This window comes from Mesocricetus auratus, unplaced genomic scaffold (assembly GCF_017639785.1).
Source record: "Mesocricetus auratus isolate SY011 unplaced genomic scaffold, BCM_Maur_2.0 Super-Scaffold_4256, whole genome shotgun sequence".
Lineage (NCBI taxonomy): Eukaryota > Metazoa > Chordata > Mammalia > Rodentia > Cricetidae > Mesocricetus > Mesocricetus auratus.
Window position 1 is genome coordinate 81,436,093 of NW_024429182.1, and position 18,073 is coordinate 81,454,165.

Genomic DNA, 18,073 nt, shown 5'->3' on the forward strand with positions numbered 1-18,073 from the left:
AATAAATACCAAGGGTCCCTTTCTCTATGCCTGCCATGTTGGATAGGGAGGGGCTGTGCACTAGATGCAGTACCTTCCTGTCTGTGCTGGGAGAGATACAAGGATGGGTGCAAATTTTGCCAGAGAACTTTGTCTTTTGGGGGACTCAATGAGGAAAGGGATGCTCTTCCTCAATGCCTTCCCCCAGAATACACATGGCAAGAAAACCCATGGGTTTCTGGTAACTCAAGCAATATGAATAACACTATTTTTTGAACCACCTTCCCACTTTTGAAACTCAACCTTCCTTTTATGTGGTGTGGCCAGACTGAGCCTATTGACACCCTAGGCAAGGAAGGGTATGACATTAAGGACCCAATCTGAAATGTTTGTTCCTGGTGAGGAAGTCTGATCAATACAGTTTGGTCACAGCCAACAGCACCAAGTGCACAGTACATGAAGGTTTGGAGTACCTGACCTCAGAACAGAAGGGGTGGTTCTGTGATACCATCCAACTTAGAAGCTTGGGTCCAAGTAATCCGCTTTTGGGATTCAGAGTCTTGCTTCTCCATTGCTTCCCTTTCAAGTACCAAAGAGGCCACAGTAGCTGTCTCCCAGCCCACGGGCAGGTAGGAGAATTGAAACTCTGGCTCTATATGTTTTACCCTGCTCCTGCTACCATTTGTGACAGCCTTGGAAGAGGTTGACCTGGACAGATGGCAAATTGGCAGTCACATGTCTGGGGAATTTTGGCCACTTTGCATCAAAAGGCTTTCTGGAACCTCTGGTTTGCACTGAAAACAACTCACTGAGCAGCAACAGGAACCTTGGAATTGTCCCACACCTCCACTTCCCTGGGAAGGCCAGGGATGTGGCCTCCAGAAGCTTGCTACTTTTAGCATGGGCACAGGTTTCCCAGCCATAAAAATCAAGAGATAAATGGAAGGGTGGGATGTAGATCCCACCCTTGGTCAGGGCAGTGCTTGTCAAACTGGCTTAAACAGAGCCCTTGGGTTCGGAAGAGGTACCTTAGAGATGCCCTTGGCAATAGGACCACCTGGTGGGCTGAGCTTCCAGAAGGAACCTCACAGGCCTCAGCTCCATCCAGAGTAGCCTGGATTTCATACTGGTCTTGCACTTCCACCTCTGACTGTGTTGAGTAAACAGAGTGCTGCTGCTCAAAAAAAAAGAAAAAAGAAAAAAGTTTAAAATTCACTTGGAGGGACAAGTGCAGGCCATCGGAGGGAGAGAACAGGAACCTGCAGGACTGAGAAGCAGCCATAGAGGGGAGACCACTGTGGCCCTGGGACTGAGTCACCTACCCCAGAGGCCAGCTTGACAAATACAGGCTGACTCTTTTCTGGCCTCCAAAACCTCTCTTCATCATTCTACAGTCAGCAGAGATCCTTGTACAAAAGGCAACCCCCATACAAAGTCAGAGGCCGGGATTGAGGCTCCCTAGGTCCCATGTGGCCACTGCTACCTGAGCCGGCCATCAGGCTTGACTGCACCCAGCTCTGATTTGGGGTCAGGGCTGAAGGAGCTCCAGGCTGTCTGGCTACAGGTCTGCATCACTGGGCAGGCGGTGGGACCCGTGGCACAAATGTCCATGGCAGTCCAGGTCCCACCCACCAGAGAGTCCAGCCAGGCTTCTAATGCTGTCCCAGTGGAGGCTGCATTCCTCCGGGCCTGCTCTACTTGGGCAGGATTGATGGGCAGGCTGAGGACCGGGTTCAGGCTCTGGAAACTCTGCTCCATGTAGGCACTGCGAGGTGGCCCATTGTGCAGCTTCAATGCCTCCTCTGAAAGCCAAAGGAAACAACGGTGTGTTTAGTAGAAGAGTCATCAACCAGGTGTCTACTTACTGTGAATGGGTGCAGCAAAGCACACTGGGCATCAGCTCACTGAGCTCATTTGACAGTCTCATGTGTGCATATGTGTGGCACATGTACTTATGGGCTGTCTTAAGTGGTCCAGACATTTATTGATTAAACAATACATTCTTTAAAGATTTGTTACTTTTATTTATGTGTAGTGTTTATGTGTGTACGTATGTGTGTGTGTGTGTGTGTGTGTGTGTGTGTGTGTGTGTGTGTAGGTCTGCTTCTCCCAGGGAAAGTGCCTTTGCCACTGAGACAAGTCTTTTACTCAGTCTGCAGCTCATATGTCCAGTTGTGCTGTTTTACGGTGAGCTCAAGGGATCTGCCTGATCAGCACCCAGCACTGAGGTCATAGGTGCATGTCTCTACACCTGCTTTTTATACAAGAGCTAAAGATGTAAACTCAGGCCCCCACACTTGATAACAAGCATGTCATAGACTCAGCTACATCCCTGGTCTCTCAACATTTAATTTTCAGCATCTTCTTTGTACTGAACCTCTTTGATATGAAAGGGGATGGGTGATTTACTTCTTAGACACAGACATGCTAAATGTAGTGACCAGCTTCTGTGCTAAATGGTGGGATGAACCAGATAGACAGAGATGTGGGGCTACAGTGACATCCAAATATACCAGGTTCATTGTGGAGAAAGACTGTCAATGATAAGGAAATAAAACGAGTGGGTAATGAAGGCCATTTCAAGCAGTGATAAGCGTCATGAAGGTGATGAACAGGGCACTGACCCTAGCACAGTATGGGCCAAATTCAGCCTTCCCTCTGCTTTTATAAGATTTCATAGGAACACAGCTCTGCTTGCTTGCTGATGTATCCACTAAGGCCCTGGTATGCTAGTGTATGTGTGTAGTTGAGACAGAGGCAGCATTTCTCCTGAAAAGCTGAAGATATTCACTACAAATCATTTGTGGAGAATGTTTGATATGCTCTGGGTTAGAGACTGGTCTAGGATGGGCAGGGAAGACTTTCCTGAGGAGGTGACATTTGAATGAAGTGTTGATTGACATGTCTAAGGCCAGAGAGTGGAGAATTCCAGGTAGAAGGAACAGCAAACATGAAGCCTAGTTACCAAAACACAAGTAATGATTGTTGGAGCCAGAACATGAACACAAGCCTGTTGGCCTTAATGCCAAGGTACAGATGCCAAGTGACTGCTGTGAACTCTGGAGAAGCTGCAGATTCTTGCTTTCCTGGCAGCCTGGTCCAAACCAAAGTGATCTTTGGAAGCATGTAGTATGGGTCAGAGTGAGGCGGGTGTCCTTTTTACATGCTGACTTGTTGGTCACCTCCTGGATGCCAGTCTTTCTGCCTGTGGAATCTAGTTGGGTTGAATGTCCTCAATACCTAAATCCCACATACAAGGTGTGTGACTTCTGACTTGTGTGCTAGTTTCCATACTGATAGAATGCAGGGTGATAGGTGCCTCTCATGTGACTCTGTGGGTAATGCATTTACTCATAAAGTTCTGCCAGTGGTGCTAAAGGTAAGTTCTGTACTATCATTGGGTCTCGTTAGTTCATGATCTTCTCATTCAGAAAATGATGGGACTGTTTTTTATCTTATTCATTTTACAGATGAGGAAGCAGATGCTATCGTCAGTTCAATCAAGAGTGTTCTGATTCCCAAGCTGTGCTGTCCACCATGATGCTCTCTCTATACAGGTTCAACCACAAGCTCACAGATCAGGCAGGGTTGCTAGCTTTTCATATTGGCTCCAGCCTTATGAGCTTGTTGTCCCCATATGACAAATATGGACACTCAGTCTGGCACCAGTTAGTTAGACCTATAGGAGGCTCAGTTACACATTCACAGAGTTTGTTATCAAGGTGAGGGACACACAAGAGGACTGCTGCATCTTCTTAGGGCCAAAGGAAGGACAAAGACATTGTAAGAGTTTGGGGCAAAGGAGACAAACGAAGTGTTTCCTATTTGAAGAGATTCCTATTCTTGGTCAAATAAAGTTTCAACAAATTAGGCTTTGGTCACAGCCAGGATACTGGAATACAGGGGTGGCAGTACCATCATGATGTGCCAAGAGAAGAAGGCCTTCCGTCTTTGGTGCATGTCCTAATTTCTCTCTGGGCTTCTATCCTGCAGAGGTGGGAGCAGGTAATGGAGAGATGCCCAGGCTGACAAAGGGCTGAACAATCCAAAGCAAAAGGAACAGCTAAGACGTTGAATGTTGGAAGCAAAATACTGTGGCTGATATAGGAAAAAATACACTATGAGAAATGAGGTTAATGTGGGAAATGGCATTATGGCATCAGCTCGGATGCTTGCCTCCATAATTAAATTTTCCTCAATTCCACCTCATCAGATTTCTTGAGATTACCAGGGACGCAACAATAGCAAATTACTCAAGATGAATCATTTCTCAAATTGCATTACTCCCACCTCAGTGTTCGCTGTCTCATTAACAAATACAATTACTGCCAACAGGGGAACTGCTTCTGCTGCGGTAAAACTGACCCCAAGGTTTTTCTGGGAATGGTGGAAATAACTCCCAACTCCTTGGGAATCACAGAGGAAAAAAATGGAGAGACCGGCACCATGAGCAGGGTCCTGGGCTCCTTTCTTGGGATAGGTGAATTCAGAACATCCTTTGTGCTGTTCTACAGATGTACCCGAGGCAGGGGGGATGCGTAGTCCCCACCTCTCTTCCTCATATTTGGCGCTTAGATATTTAAGGATGTAAAGACTGCCCCATCAAGGGGCATTTGAAAACATTAAATAGGTGGGCTCTGCTTGGCTAATTCTGGAGCAGAGGCCCAGGCTTCAATCTCAAGAAAATACCAGGTATCTAGGTATTGGCTTGTTCAGCACAAAGACTTAGCAGAAGCTGTCAGAATTCACACCAATACCCTATTTCAGGACTGCAGGCACCCATCCCATATCTGTGTCTTCCTGGCCCCTCGTTACCAGTACAGCACTTGGTGCCTGCCAATAATGCTTCCCACTTAGTGGGACTGTTGTGTGTATCCAGCTCCTGGGCTTGTGTTGTGTAATATGCAGATGGACAGTCCAGATACTGGTCCCTCTTTGTATCTCGGGGAAGCTCCTGTGGAAAACAGTGTATGTGCTTGTCGTGCCCACATTCCTTCTCTTGTCACCAACCCTTAAGCAATACGCCACAGCTGTGTGCACACATCTATATTATATTAGGCATCAAGAGACATCTAGAGATGATCTACCATAAATGGGAGAATCTGCATAGGTTATGTGCAAATACTATGCCTCCCCTTTTTAATAAGGACTGTTATATCTGTAGTTTTTTATAATCAAGGAAGAGTCTGGAATCAATTTTTATAGACACTGAGGGGCGTTTGCACTGGGAGACTCAGAAATCCTGTTTCTATGAGTGTGTCTTATGAGCCTGGGCACACATACTTCATGTTCCAGAATCTTCCTTGTAGTACTCTCTGCAACAATGTCATCATCAGGCAACAGAAGGTACTATGTCCAGTAAGGAACAGCATGTGGCTCTTTAACTATGGAGTCCCTGTGGCTGGCAACTTGCACACATGAACTGAGAAAGTTACAATTCCTGTTTGGTACAGAATGTACTGTGGCATTCTAACCTTGTTCCTGTGCTTTAGGCCACATGCCTGTGCTTATGATTTAAAACATTGGAAGAGATGTTAGAAAGATGCATTCCAACCGTCCACAGTGGTCACACCTGAAGGGTAAGAGTGTAGCCAAAACAAACAAATAAAACAAAACAACCCCCCAAGATTTTGTTGACAAAAGGAAGTGGAGGAAAAATAGAAATATAAGTGTAAGCTCTTTGCCTGGAATAAAAACAAGTGGGTCATTAGGGATTCAGTGTCCCTTTCTCTATCCTCTGTTTACATTGGAAGCAATGGTTAGAGGTGTATGTTAGCAATGACCTTCTTTCTGTTTTAGCTTCCTCCTGAGACACAAGTCTTGAAATAATTAATATACCATTGACTTTCCTGGTTTTGAATCTTAAGTGACATAATCCTAAGTATGGCTTCTTCTGTGATAAGTTTCTCCCTTCCATCATATTTTACAGTTGCATGTGGCTAGCCTTTCCTGCTGTCTCCACTACATGGGACTTCACTGTGTAACCAGACTACACACTGCCCTTTTGTATGGGGGAACTTCTGGACTGTTTGTGGTCTTGTGTTACTATGAATAATTCTGTTATGATTCCATCCTTTGTCTCTGTCTGGATCTACACCTAAGTGTGGGACTTCTGGGTGGTAGGTGTGTGTGTGTGTGTGTGTGTGTGTGTGTGTGTGTGTGTGTGTATGTTCAATATGAGGAGAAGGGATTCATCCATCCCACAAACTCATTCTACATATTCATCTCTCAGGACCCTTGGATATATGCCCATGCATCTCTGAGCTGCCCCACGGCACTGGCCAACAGTCACAGGCACACATTTATTTCCCACTTTGGAACTTCTTCTTGCTCCTAATTTTCATAATTGTCTCTAATTTTTAACAAGGGTAAGGTTTTTAAAAATTATACATATTAATTATATACATATGTATATAAACAATACATATAAATTATATATACATGCATACATACATATACAGACATATGTCTTTTTCCTTTCCTCTCTATTTTATAGCTTCCAGTGGCAGTCACCATCTTCAGAGAATAAATGACTTTGATTTTCAAGTCACACAGTCTCTGTCCCAACTGTTGGAGCCGGCCACCAAAGTCTCAAAGCAGACATAGGCACTGTGTCACAAGTGCTCATGATCATGTTCCTGTGAGATGCTGTTTACAAAGGCCAATAGTGGCCATATTCAACTGGAACTCATAGTCTGCCAAACTATTGTTGATGGGATTTTTTAGTGTGTATTTGGGGAGCAAATATCTTCCACCGGTATGTGGCTTCTCCTTTTACTTAGGGTATCACATTTTCTATGAGCCAAATTATTATTTTCTAAATGGCTAAGAAGCCACGCTAAAACTCAGCGTGTGTCTAGGATTAGTCCCCATCTTGTCTTAAATATGAGCAAAGCCCTGTGGAAGTCCAGTGGGCCCACAACTGATAAATACCCACACAGATGGCATTGCCTCTGTGCACAGGGAGGGAATTAATCAGTTCTATAGGGTAAACAAGTAGGGAAAAATCCCCAACGAAGAAGCATTGCTCTTTGCAAGGCATCCTCATGTTCCATGTTGGGCATGGGATCCTGGGGGTCCACACGGATGGACACTCTCCTCTCCAAGGACCCTGAGAGTACTCACCAGGCTTGATGGGCTGCTTGTTGGAGAAGGTCAGAGGTGCGACAAGGAATTTGGTCTCTGCAACCGGCACCCAGTGATGGAGAATTTTTACTGTCCAGACCCCAGGCCTCAGAGGCAGATTCAAAGGGGGTTTGTAGTGTGTAAATTCCGCAGTGGATTCAATCAGGATATCATAGGTGGCTGCAATGACGTTGACAGGATCCACCCAAATAACAGTCACAGTCACGTTGGGCCCCTTCCCCCATTTCTGCATCCCCACAGGCTCATCCATGGGCCCCAAGAGACCGCCAAAGTTCCGGAACAGCCTCTCCTTGGCATCCCAGTCAGTGCCAACCTGAAACAGGAGAACAAATCCTGAAACCACCAAGTCCCAAGAAGGTCCATGGTTGTGCATATATATTTCACTGATGAAGAGACTGATGTTCCAAGTCACCTTGGACTAAAAGTTACACAGCTGATAAGCAAAAGTCATGGAACCTCTGCTGAGATTGGGACTCGAAGGCCCATGAGTCTCCCATTAAACTATTGCGCTTTGTGCCAAATCCACACTGCATGCTTTGACTCAAACCCTCAAACTCATGAACTGAATGCAAGTGTGAATAATCACTATCCTGCATACCATTCCAAGTAATAGCCTGCCACTCAGCCAGTGAAGCTGGGTTCCTCTTGGGCCTCTGGTTTTACAAGCGGCACACCTGCATTTGGTGTACTCCTACATAAGGATGGAGGCCTGGCTTTGGAGTAACCTACCAGAATCTTGGAAACAGAGCCCTGCAACCTGTATCATTGCAGGAGGGAGATCTGGCTTTGGCTTCTCCAGAACATTCTGCTCTGGACCCCAGAGATGGGACATGTCCTACTTCCACACTTCCCGTACACCAGCTGGGTGGCTGCATGGCAAGCCTCTTGGCTTTCCTCCTTGTATTCTTCCACCTTCAAGCTACTCTGTATTCAGGAATCAGAGAGCTGTCACATGCTACTTCACTACTCAGGACTCCTTATTGTCTCTGTGTCTGAGCTAATTCCTCCTTGGTCCCCAGTAGTTCCTTCCCTCCATCACCATCTATCCATCCCCGCTCCATCTGTGCCTTTTTTCAGCCCTTTTAACTTACCAAGCCACCCTCCACCCATCTCAGGATGGAATGTCCTACCTTCTCTCACCTTGCCTTTTATCTGAAAAATCTCCTTAGGGCTCCCTGAACACCTTAACACATCACTCCCCCCTGCTGTAATGTAAGCCCCATGAGAAGAGAGCCTGCCCTCAACTCTTCTATAGTTTCCCCAAGAGGACTGAGCACATAGTAGGTGCTCGAGCAATATTTGCTCAGTAAGTAAATTGGTTGCCAAAAAGGGAATTAACTGCATAGAACCTTGATGCTGAGCTATGTTGATGATTTAAATCAAACTAAATAATGTGGTCTTCTTACAAAAAACCAAAGTGTGTGTGTGGGATGCTTCCTAAGAGGAGTGACTCAGTGTTTCTGAAGTGACAGCACATAGGCCATAGGCATGTTAGTGGCAGATACTGAACACAATGTAAAGCTGCTATCTCTCACTCTCTCTGTCTCTCTTTCTCTCTCTCTCTCTGTGTTCTTCATGTGTGCAGGTTAAGGTGAAGGTGTGGTTGTACAAGTCTACTAGAGAAGTTTCTGTACATGTACAGCAAACAGAAGCTGAATTTTTTCCTCTGTGTTCTTGCCTGGAATTACTATGCCCACTCTTCACCTAGGACACACAGTTCCACAGTCAACACTGAGAGCTCACATTAGCCAGGTAGGAGGTGAAGCATCTGTGTGTACTGGCTCATGTGATATTCTCATCTGTGAAGAGGAAAGCTTTGCCACTATTCTCATTGTGCAGATGAAACTGATGCTCGGAGTCAGTTATGTTCTGTGGGAGTCCAGGAAGTCTATCAGTAATGAACCATCTATTTGTCTCTCCATCTGTCCGTCCGTCCATCCATCCATACATCTACCCATCCACTCATCTCCTGTCAACATGCACTACCTATCAATTATTTATTTCACAGTATCTATATCCCACGAAGCAGTCTCTCATGTACATGTTATTCTGTATATCATCAACCAAGAAATCTATCAGTCTGTCTATCTATCTATCTATCTATCTATCTATCTATCTATCCATCCCATCCATCCTGTCTAAGTATGTGTACTATTCTGTCATTCACTGGTCATTCTGTCTTCTGTCTGTCTGTATATCCATCCATCCATCTACCTACCATATTTGAACACATACTTAATGATCAGGGTTGAGCAGATGGACTTTTCTATGTACCTATATTCTGGATACCCATTCTTGTAACACTACTAACAAAAAGGAAGAATGGTCACAAAGTCACGCTGGGGTAATACAGAATGAATTTATAGCTGCTTAGCCAACTCTTTAGGGTATCCCTCTTGCATTTTCTAAAGGAATGGAGATGGACAATTTCCTTGAAATCTGTGCTCTCAAATGGAATCACTTAAGCTGGAGAATATGGATCAGCTTGCGAAAAATGGGGTCTTGACTTAAACGGAGAAGCATGAAGAATGTCATATGCTCCCTGCCCAAAGTGTGAGGAGAGGAAGTCACCCTCTCATGCAGTCCCATTTCTGTCACATCAGTTATGTCTGTTACCTTCCACTCGGTCTTAGTGTGGAAGTCTACAGTCATTCATGGAAAAATGGGCTATTGCAGAAGTTTAAATAAATGTTCAAGTTCACGTTTACCATACTGTTTCCCAGCTTCTAATCCCATCATCTTCAGCCACGTCCTTGACCACTCTCCATCTCGTTCAGCATGCTCTGGCCACACTAGCCTTGTTTCTTCTTTAGCATGCCAAGCTTCTGCCCAGATTCTCAGGACACCTGCTTCAGTTCTGTTCTCCACTCAGAATGTTCTAGATCATTCCATGGATGATATGGCTGTTTTACAAGTTTCAGTTTGAACCTGATCTATTTTTAAAAGCCTTTCGGAAGAAACCATCCTATTAGAGATTACCTCCACCGGCCTCCTGAGCCTGAGCAACCACATGAATAGGTTTCCTTTTGTTCTGAAATATCATTAGATGAGCTGTTTTTTTTCTTTCACTCACTACTTGTCTGTCTGCCCCAGCAGAATTCAGTCCCATCACAATAGACACCTTGTCTGGTTCACTGCTGTCTCTCATTACTCTAGCATATTGTAGGTCCTTGGGGAGTACCCTTTTCTCCAGTCAACGGCATGGACCATCATGTTAGAGAAAGCTATCTAAGTTGACCATCTGCTACTATATAAGATCCTGAGTCTAATATCAAGGTTGCCCTCAACAGCTTATAGGTGGCTGTGTAAGCCCTCCTTCCTTCTTGTTTAGCTCTGTACCTTTGCCATTAAACAAGCACAACTAGAAAAGTTCTACATACAAGGTTGGGGCCTCTGCATTGTTGATGGGAAAACTGTTGGTCCTCTCACCAGGGGTGCAGGACCCATTGTGAAAACACAAATTACTAGTCACATGATAGCCAACAATTTCCTGTCACTGCCAGAGGCACTCAGTGACCTAACAGCAGTCTGATAAACAGGGAAAGCCCAGACACCAGGCATTCATCTCTTTAATAGGACGTTAATGTCTTCAATGGGCTGCTTGGGACCCCAGAACAGAATCCAACTGGAGCAGCATCTAATTGCACTGCTGATTTCAGTAATTTATGGAGTTGACTGCCATAGCATTTCAGAGACAGTCAATTTCCATGGGACCTTCCTTAAAAACATGAGTCTCCAGAAAACTCATCCATGCTTGTTTGACAGGGAATGTATTTAGTCATGGGGCAAAGCAGAGACAGGCCTACAGTCAGTGAGTGGAGAGGGGCTAGCAAGGAAACATAAGCAGGTGAGATCTCTTCCCTAACACTCCCAAACCCTCAAGTTCCTGCATATAGAAAGTCATTCTTCAACCTTAACCTGGCCCTCAAACTCATTTGTGTGAGTCACAAAACCCAAACTCCATAACACGTTCTCTTCCCAACCCCAGGGACACTCACATTCATTCAGCAGTATTCATCACCTACTAATGACACAGCTCTTTTAACAATGGTATGTGCAGAGGATGCAGCAGTGAGTGACAGACAGAGGTCTAGTGTTCTGGTATACAATGAAGATATGTTCATAAATCAGCAAGATAGTAAATTCTGAAAGAGGCATTAAGGAAGTATCAGGTGTATAATGCTATTGTGACACAAGAGGGGAGGTAGTCAGGGAAGGTGTTTCTTAAGGTGCCTCTTTGGATTAAGATCAGAATGACTAAAAAACAAGATTGCAAAATATAGAAAAACCTATGAAAAAGCAATCCAGGTAAAGGAACATGGCAATCTCAAGTCAAGAATAAGAACATCTTGTTTGACAAAGGCACAGGGAACTATGAGCAAGAAATAGTGTAGTATTGGACAAGGGTGGAGAGGCAAACAGGAACCAGATCATGTGGGGCCGTCTGGGCCTGCAGGCAGGGATGATGTACCAGGAAGCCATCTCCCAAACCAAAAACATTTCTAAAAGCTGATGTTATTGCGAGTAGAGGGGAGCAATATTTTATGGATCCACGCATCTGCAGTTAGTCTACTAATCCATCTCTGAGCACTCCTGTTCACCAATCTACCCATCTATCCATCTACCCAGCCATTATCTATCTGTCCATATTTCTGTCCATCCATCCATCCATCCATCTATCATTTATCCATCCATCCATTCATCATCAATCCATCTTGTAGCCTACATGCACATACATTTACGTATCTGTCCATTTGTCATCTATCTGTTCATCTACGCAACTCTGTCCATCCATATATCAAACCATCATCCTTTATCATCCATCCTATTGCCTACACTTCCATCATTTATCTGTCTGTCCATCTGTTACCATCAATCCACCTGTCCATTCACGTACCCACCTATATTCCCATTTGTTTGACAGTCCATCTAACTACCAAACAGCTCTATCCATCTATCTACTCATTCATTTACATGGCCACCAGCCCACTACTCCTAAAGTTTAGGAGCTAGCCCCTGTATTAAGAACAAGGGGGAAATAACAGCATAAAATGAGGCTTGGAATTTGTGACCAGTGGAATGTAGAATCAATTCTGTGATTTTCCATGTCTTAGCAGTTATTTAGAAAATATTTGGATGTCCATAAGCCTCACCCAATCCATAAAATGGCACCAGTACCATTACTTCTTGAGGAATCTGCCTTATTACCAAAACAGGCTTAATAGAAATAAATGTATGGGATGCAAAAGTAAGAGAAGAAAATTTACCTTAAAACAATATACCATCTTTCTAGGCTGATACTGTTCAAAGACATTGACACACTACTATATCTCTCTGTTGGCATTTTTTATGATGCTGGTTACAGTATATGTGACTAGGAAATTGACTCTAGGAAGAATACAAGCTCATCTTAGGCCCCACAACCACCCTCTTTCTCAAGTCCCAACTCTTAAGTGTCAGGTGAGGCACAGAACCTGGCAAGACAGCTTCAGGAGACAATCAGACTGACACTGTGTGGCCTCTTACCTCTGAAAATTGAAGCCTCCCAAAGTCACTGGGGGGACTTGCAATCTTGAAGACTTTCTTTGGCATTATCCATGTCTCCAGTGTCTCCAGTTTGCTCACTGCAAGGTTGGTCACATGGTGCTTGATTAGAAAGCCCTGGAAACGGTCAGCAAGGAAGTAGAGATGGACAGATGCTGGGTGGCCCATTGGGTAGTACCTAAAAACATGGGATCGGGATATGAGGTGTGCAGTGTCAACATGAGGCTCCCATACATCACAGTGGTCTAGCTCCTAAAATAGGCTCTATTTATCCAATGCTTACCATAATCTGCATCAGTCTGAAAGTTGCTATCTATGAACCTAAAGTCTAAGTAGTTGCAAATATTTTTTTAGTCAAGTGATAAATATAAAGCATGTTGACTGTAGGAAAGTACAATAAAGAAAAGAAATCACTGCTTTTGATGCCTCTTCCCATTAATAACAACAGTTCACAGATATCTATTGAGTGCTGAGTACCAGAGAGTGAAATGATGCCCAAATACTTCTGTGGGTGCCTTTTCTTGTATCCTCATTTTCTATGTATGTATGTGGGCTGGCTAATAAGTGTGTGTGAACGTGCAGGTGTGACCACAGATGTCATTCCTTAGGTGTCTCCCACCTTGCTTTTAGAGGCAGGCTCCATCATTGACCTGCAGTTTGTCAAGCCGGCTAGACTAGTGAGCCCCAGAGACCTTCCCAGGGCTGGGATAACAAAGCACCTGCCACTATGTCTGGCTTTTCAAATGTGGGTTCTGAAAAATCGAACTTCTGTTCTCACACTCAGATGGCAAGCACTTTACTGACAGCGCCAGCTCCCCAGGCCCACGACTATTAGGTAGCTGGAATCATAACATAGATGTGATGCTTAGCACTCTCACATCTTGAAAATAAGATTGTGTATGTCTGTGTTGATAAGAGTGTGTCATGAAACATGGTATTTTGTAGAACCAGTGATCTATTGATGGATAATAATAGATTGTAAAATATTTGTTATTCTTTTGGAAATCATATTCATCCACCCCCTCACACACATGCACACACACGTCTAAAACTCTTTTTATCTGGTACCCGAGTTTGTCAGAAACACTAATCTATCTTCTTGTTGTTGTCTTCCTTAAGTGGGTGTTGATGAACCCACACTGTTTTGCTTTTTCTAAAAATCACTGCCAACACACACTTCAAACACCCAACCTTCCATAGTAAGCTTGTTTCAAATTGCATGCCTTTGGTCCACTTAGGTTTGCTGGCTAGATAGGGCTGGAAAGCTTAGCACAGAAGAGGAGGAAGTGGGGAGCAGAAACCAGAAGGGAAGAGGGAGCTGTGGAGACCAGCAACTCTCTACTTGGGAAATAAAAAGCCGCTGCTTCTGCAGAGTGTAAATTGCATGGCGATAAGAGGCTGCCGTGGTTCCCTAATAACAACTTTCCACAAATCACTGTCCCCTCTCTGCTAAATGCAGGCTTCCCTCTGCTTCCGATCTGGAGTTTTAAGTCTTTATGTTCAATTAGAACGGCTGGGGAAGCCTCCTTCCTGTGTTGACGCATCTCTTGAAATCACTGCCTTGTTACTGGGATGCCTCTGGGGCTCTGCAGAAAGAACCTGCATCATCTTCAGATTGCTGGGCCTTCCTGGCTCATGCTGGCACTTCAGATGCGATCATTGTGGGTGGGGAGCCTTGGACACCGTGCTGTTGCAGTTCCTTGGCAGTGTCTGGCAGTGCTTTCTCAGGTGATGGAGGTGTCGGGCATCTGTGCTGCCCAACACAGTAGCCACCAGCAACCGCTGAGCACGTGAAATGTGGGCACAATTTTTAATGTTAGTTCATTTATTATTCTTTAATTTGATCTGTGTGTATGTGTGAATGCACTTGTGTGTGTGTGTGTGTGTGTGTGTGTAGACCAGAGGTGATATAAAGTGTCTTCCTCTATAACTCCCCAACTTATTTTTTGAGATGGGGGTCTCTCACTGAACCCAGAGCTGACCAATGAGCTAGACTGGCTGGCCAGTAACCCCAGGGATCTTCCTGTCTGCCTTCAAGTGCTAGGACTAATGGCTCATGATGCCATGCTTGGCTTTTTATGTGGATGCCAGGGATCTGAACTTAGGTCTTCATGCTTGACTAGCAAGCATTTCACCATCTTATCAGTCTTACTACGACTATTATTTTCCTTTTCTGATATGTTCTCATGCATCCCAGGTGAGCATCTAACTTATTACATAGTTGAACACGGCCTTAAATTCCTGATTTTCTTGTCTCCACTTTCAAATGCTGGGATTATAGACACGGGCCACCATTGGTTTAATTTTAGTTAGTTTAAATGAAAATGATCACCTGTGGTACTCAGATTCCTCGATATAGCCTTGAAGAGTCTGTGTTCACCTGCCTGGGTGATCCCAAAGCCTCATGTCTCAATATCTGGAGCACAGTGCAGCTTTCTCTGCACTGGCATGGAAGAGTCCATTTGCCACCTCCTGCTCATCTGTGGCCAATAGCAAGTGGGGAGATGCCATGGCTGTTCTGATCCAGGTCTTACTACCCTTACATCTACCTTCTTGCCTTCTTGGGGTCACCATGAGAGCATGCTTAGATTAGCCTGTAGGAAGATGAGTCACTGGCAATGGATGAGAACCACCAATGTTGTCTGAGCCCATGCTATTGTGGTTCAACCAACAGTTCCCAGCCAAGAGCTGTAGAACCACCCCTCTGACCTGCAACTGGTTACAGATGCAGAAGGGAGGCAGGGAAGATGGCCCAGTTGATTCTCAAATGAGCATGAGGCAAATGATTACAAATCTCCAACCCTGGTCTGCTTGTTGCAAGGTGTTGTCCCAGCAGTTCACAGGTAATGCGCTGTTAGTATTTGTTTTGTGAGGTGGGTGTGGCTACAGATGGAGGAGAGCTTGCTGCCTGGGAGTCAGAGGAGAAAGTATTTCCAGGAAGGAGCTGTCAGTCATACTGAATGTTGCTGAATGTCCAGAGCATGAGGGAAGGTTGAGTATTGGAGTAATCTGTTGCTTTATTGCTTGCTTCTCTCTCTCTCTCTCTCTCTCTCTCTCTCTCTCTCTCTCTCTCTCTCTCTCTCTCTCTCTCTCTCTCTCTCTGTGTATGTGTGTGTGTTTGTGTGAGTGTGTATAGAGTACCTGTGGAGGCCAGAGGACAGCATCAGGTATCAGTCCTTGAGCATATTCTGCCTTTTATTTGAGATGAGGTCTCTTGTTGGCCTGGAACTTTGTCACTAAGGCTAGGTCAGCTGGCCTCTGAGCCTCCAAGACAGGTGTTACAGTGCCTGGCTTTTTATATGGGTGCTGGAAATTCAAATGTCTTCATGTTTGTGAGTCAATGCTTCCCTGCACTGAGCCATCTCCACCATGGATTGCTCTTGTCTGACTCTACCCTCTGCTCTACTGAGCAATGCCAGGGCCTGGCCCAAGCCTCCATGATGCCTCCAAGGGGGGTGCTGCAGGGATCACCTCACTATAGTCACACTGGTTGCCTCTATATGAGCCACAAACACTGTGCTTAATAGTTGCAGCTGGACTCAAGCCTCTTCCCTGGAGTGCAAAGCTCTGTCTTTCTCTGCTCGTTTTGTTCCCCTCTGCCCAAACTGACCACTTTCTGGCCACAGGTACCTTACTTTGGCCTCCTGGGTGTGCTGAGCTCAGTTGTGCCTCAGGACCTTTGCACAGGACATTCTCTCTGCAGGGGATACTCCTCTCCTCTTGTAGGTATATACTGAGCTGTGCCTTGCCTTTATACTTAATGAGAACTTACTCAGAATGCAGCAGAGCATCCGATCTTATGGATAGTTTTGAATTGTGTGTGTGTGTGCTTGTTCATGAACAGGCATTTGTGCACACTTAGGAACTGTGTTTCCTCATACTAGAATGTGAAGATCAGGACCTTGAGGTCAGGCCTGTCTAGGTCAGAGGTGAATGGTCAATGCCTCACAAAGAGCCTGGTACACAATGCGCATTTAAGCAAAGCTTGCTGAGTGAGCGAAAAACCGAGGATTCCCTGTAGCTTTGTGCTTCTTAAGGACATCTGAGGACCATGTAGCCTGAGGTGTAACACAAAGCCCTCTACACCTTATCATCACATTACTCCATCCCTTGATAATGGCAATAGCAACTTCACTAAGGGAAAGAACCAAGGGGCAGTATGATAATTTACAGAACTTAGTGGGAACAATTGTTTGACCCAAGGTATGTTTCCCCCACTCCTTAACTACGCAAGGTGAGCTTTGGAAAAAAATAGAGCAACATACAACTTTGGGTTTCTGATTGCCTTGAAAAAAGTCAGTGATTTGGTAGTCAACTTCAAGTTGACATTCTGACTAGATTGGGCTGGAGTTGAACCAAGTAGTACAAGTGGTCTAGCCTGGTCTGCATAGCACCTCCTACAGGGCTCATACTGACTTGCAGGTATGTGGGGTTCAGGTGGTCTAGGCTGGTGTGCACAGCACCCCTGTGGGGCCCATGCTGGCTCACGAGTACTATATTCTTTACTGGCATCTGAGTCGGGGTTTTGTAGTAACATATTGGCATCTCAATCCCTGCATGGCAGATCGGAAGTGGTCTCTGTTTTCTTGTTCTCTTAGGTTGGAATCTTCTATAACAAACATTTCTGCAAAGCACATGCATCACTTTATAATGAGAAAAATAAATCAATAAGTACTGTTTTATGAAAGGTTGCACCGCAGCCCGGAAATGCAGTATGGATGAAATGCCCAGATCAGATGAAAGGCACTTGCTATTTCCCTAGATACCCCATGGGGAGCAATTCATTCTCCTTTGCCTTTTTGGGATAAGGGTCCTTTGTCCTGATTTATTCCCAGCCTCCGATTCATAAATACATGGTTTTGCCCACGGCAAGGCACAACAGCTCCATCACAATAAAAAATGAAGGAGAAAAGCCAAAGGATTCTGGGCCTGAGGCAACTAGATGGTTTGCTTCATTCCAAAGTAAGAACCAGGAGAAAGTTTCAACAACCTTAAATATATCGGGAGTGTCTTTTGGAATTTTCTATAAGATCATTTATCTCATAAGTTCTAGGAAGCTCATGATTAAGCTGGTCGGAGAGGACAGTTGCCTCCCAAGTTTGGGGCATGATGCTGTATTCCAAGGTTTACACTCTTCCCACAGACTGGTCAGGGGGAAAAGACACTCACTGACTTTGATACTAGGTGGCACAGGCACATGAGATAGGCCTGTTGGAGGTGATGTCTCTCTGGCTTAGGGGAGGTTGGGAGTGGGGGTGTCAGGAGCCCTCTGACCCCAGAGAAGGGATTGTGAGATCGCTCACTTGGTAAAATTCCTTGCTATGGAAGTGTGAAGACCCTAGTTTAGATCCTCAGCACCCAGGTAAAAAGCCAGGTCTGTGGTATGTGTCTGTACTGCCAGTAC

General features: G+C 45.0%; 1 protein-coding gene across 1 annotated transcript in view; it reads right to left on the reverse strand.

Annotated features, from left to right (window-relative positions):
• Positions 1-353: 353 nt before the first annotated feature.
• The window catches only part of Xylt1 (xylosyltransferase 1), a 281,083-nt gene continuing 263,363 nt past the window's right edge, over positions 354-18,073 (reverse strand). Inside the window, exons 10-12 of the mRNA XM_005075629.4 lie at positions 12,652-12,847; positions 7,105-7,438; positions 354-1,781 (exon numbers count right to left, since the gene is read on the reverse strand). Coding sequence (XP_005075686.1) covers positions 1,459-1,781; positions 7,105-7,438; positions 12,652-12,847 — 853 coding nt within the window. The 3' untranslated portion in view covers positions 354-1,458. The remainder of the gene's footprint in view (positions 1,782-7,104; positions 7,439-12,651; positions 12,848-18,073) is intronic.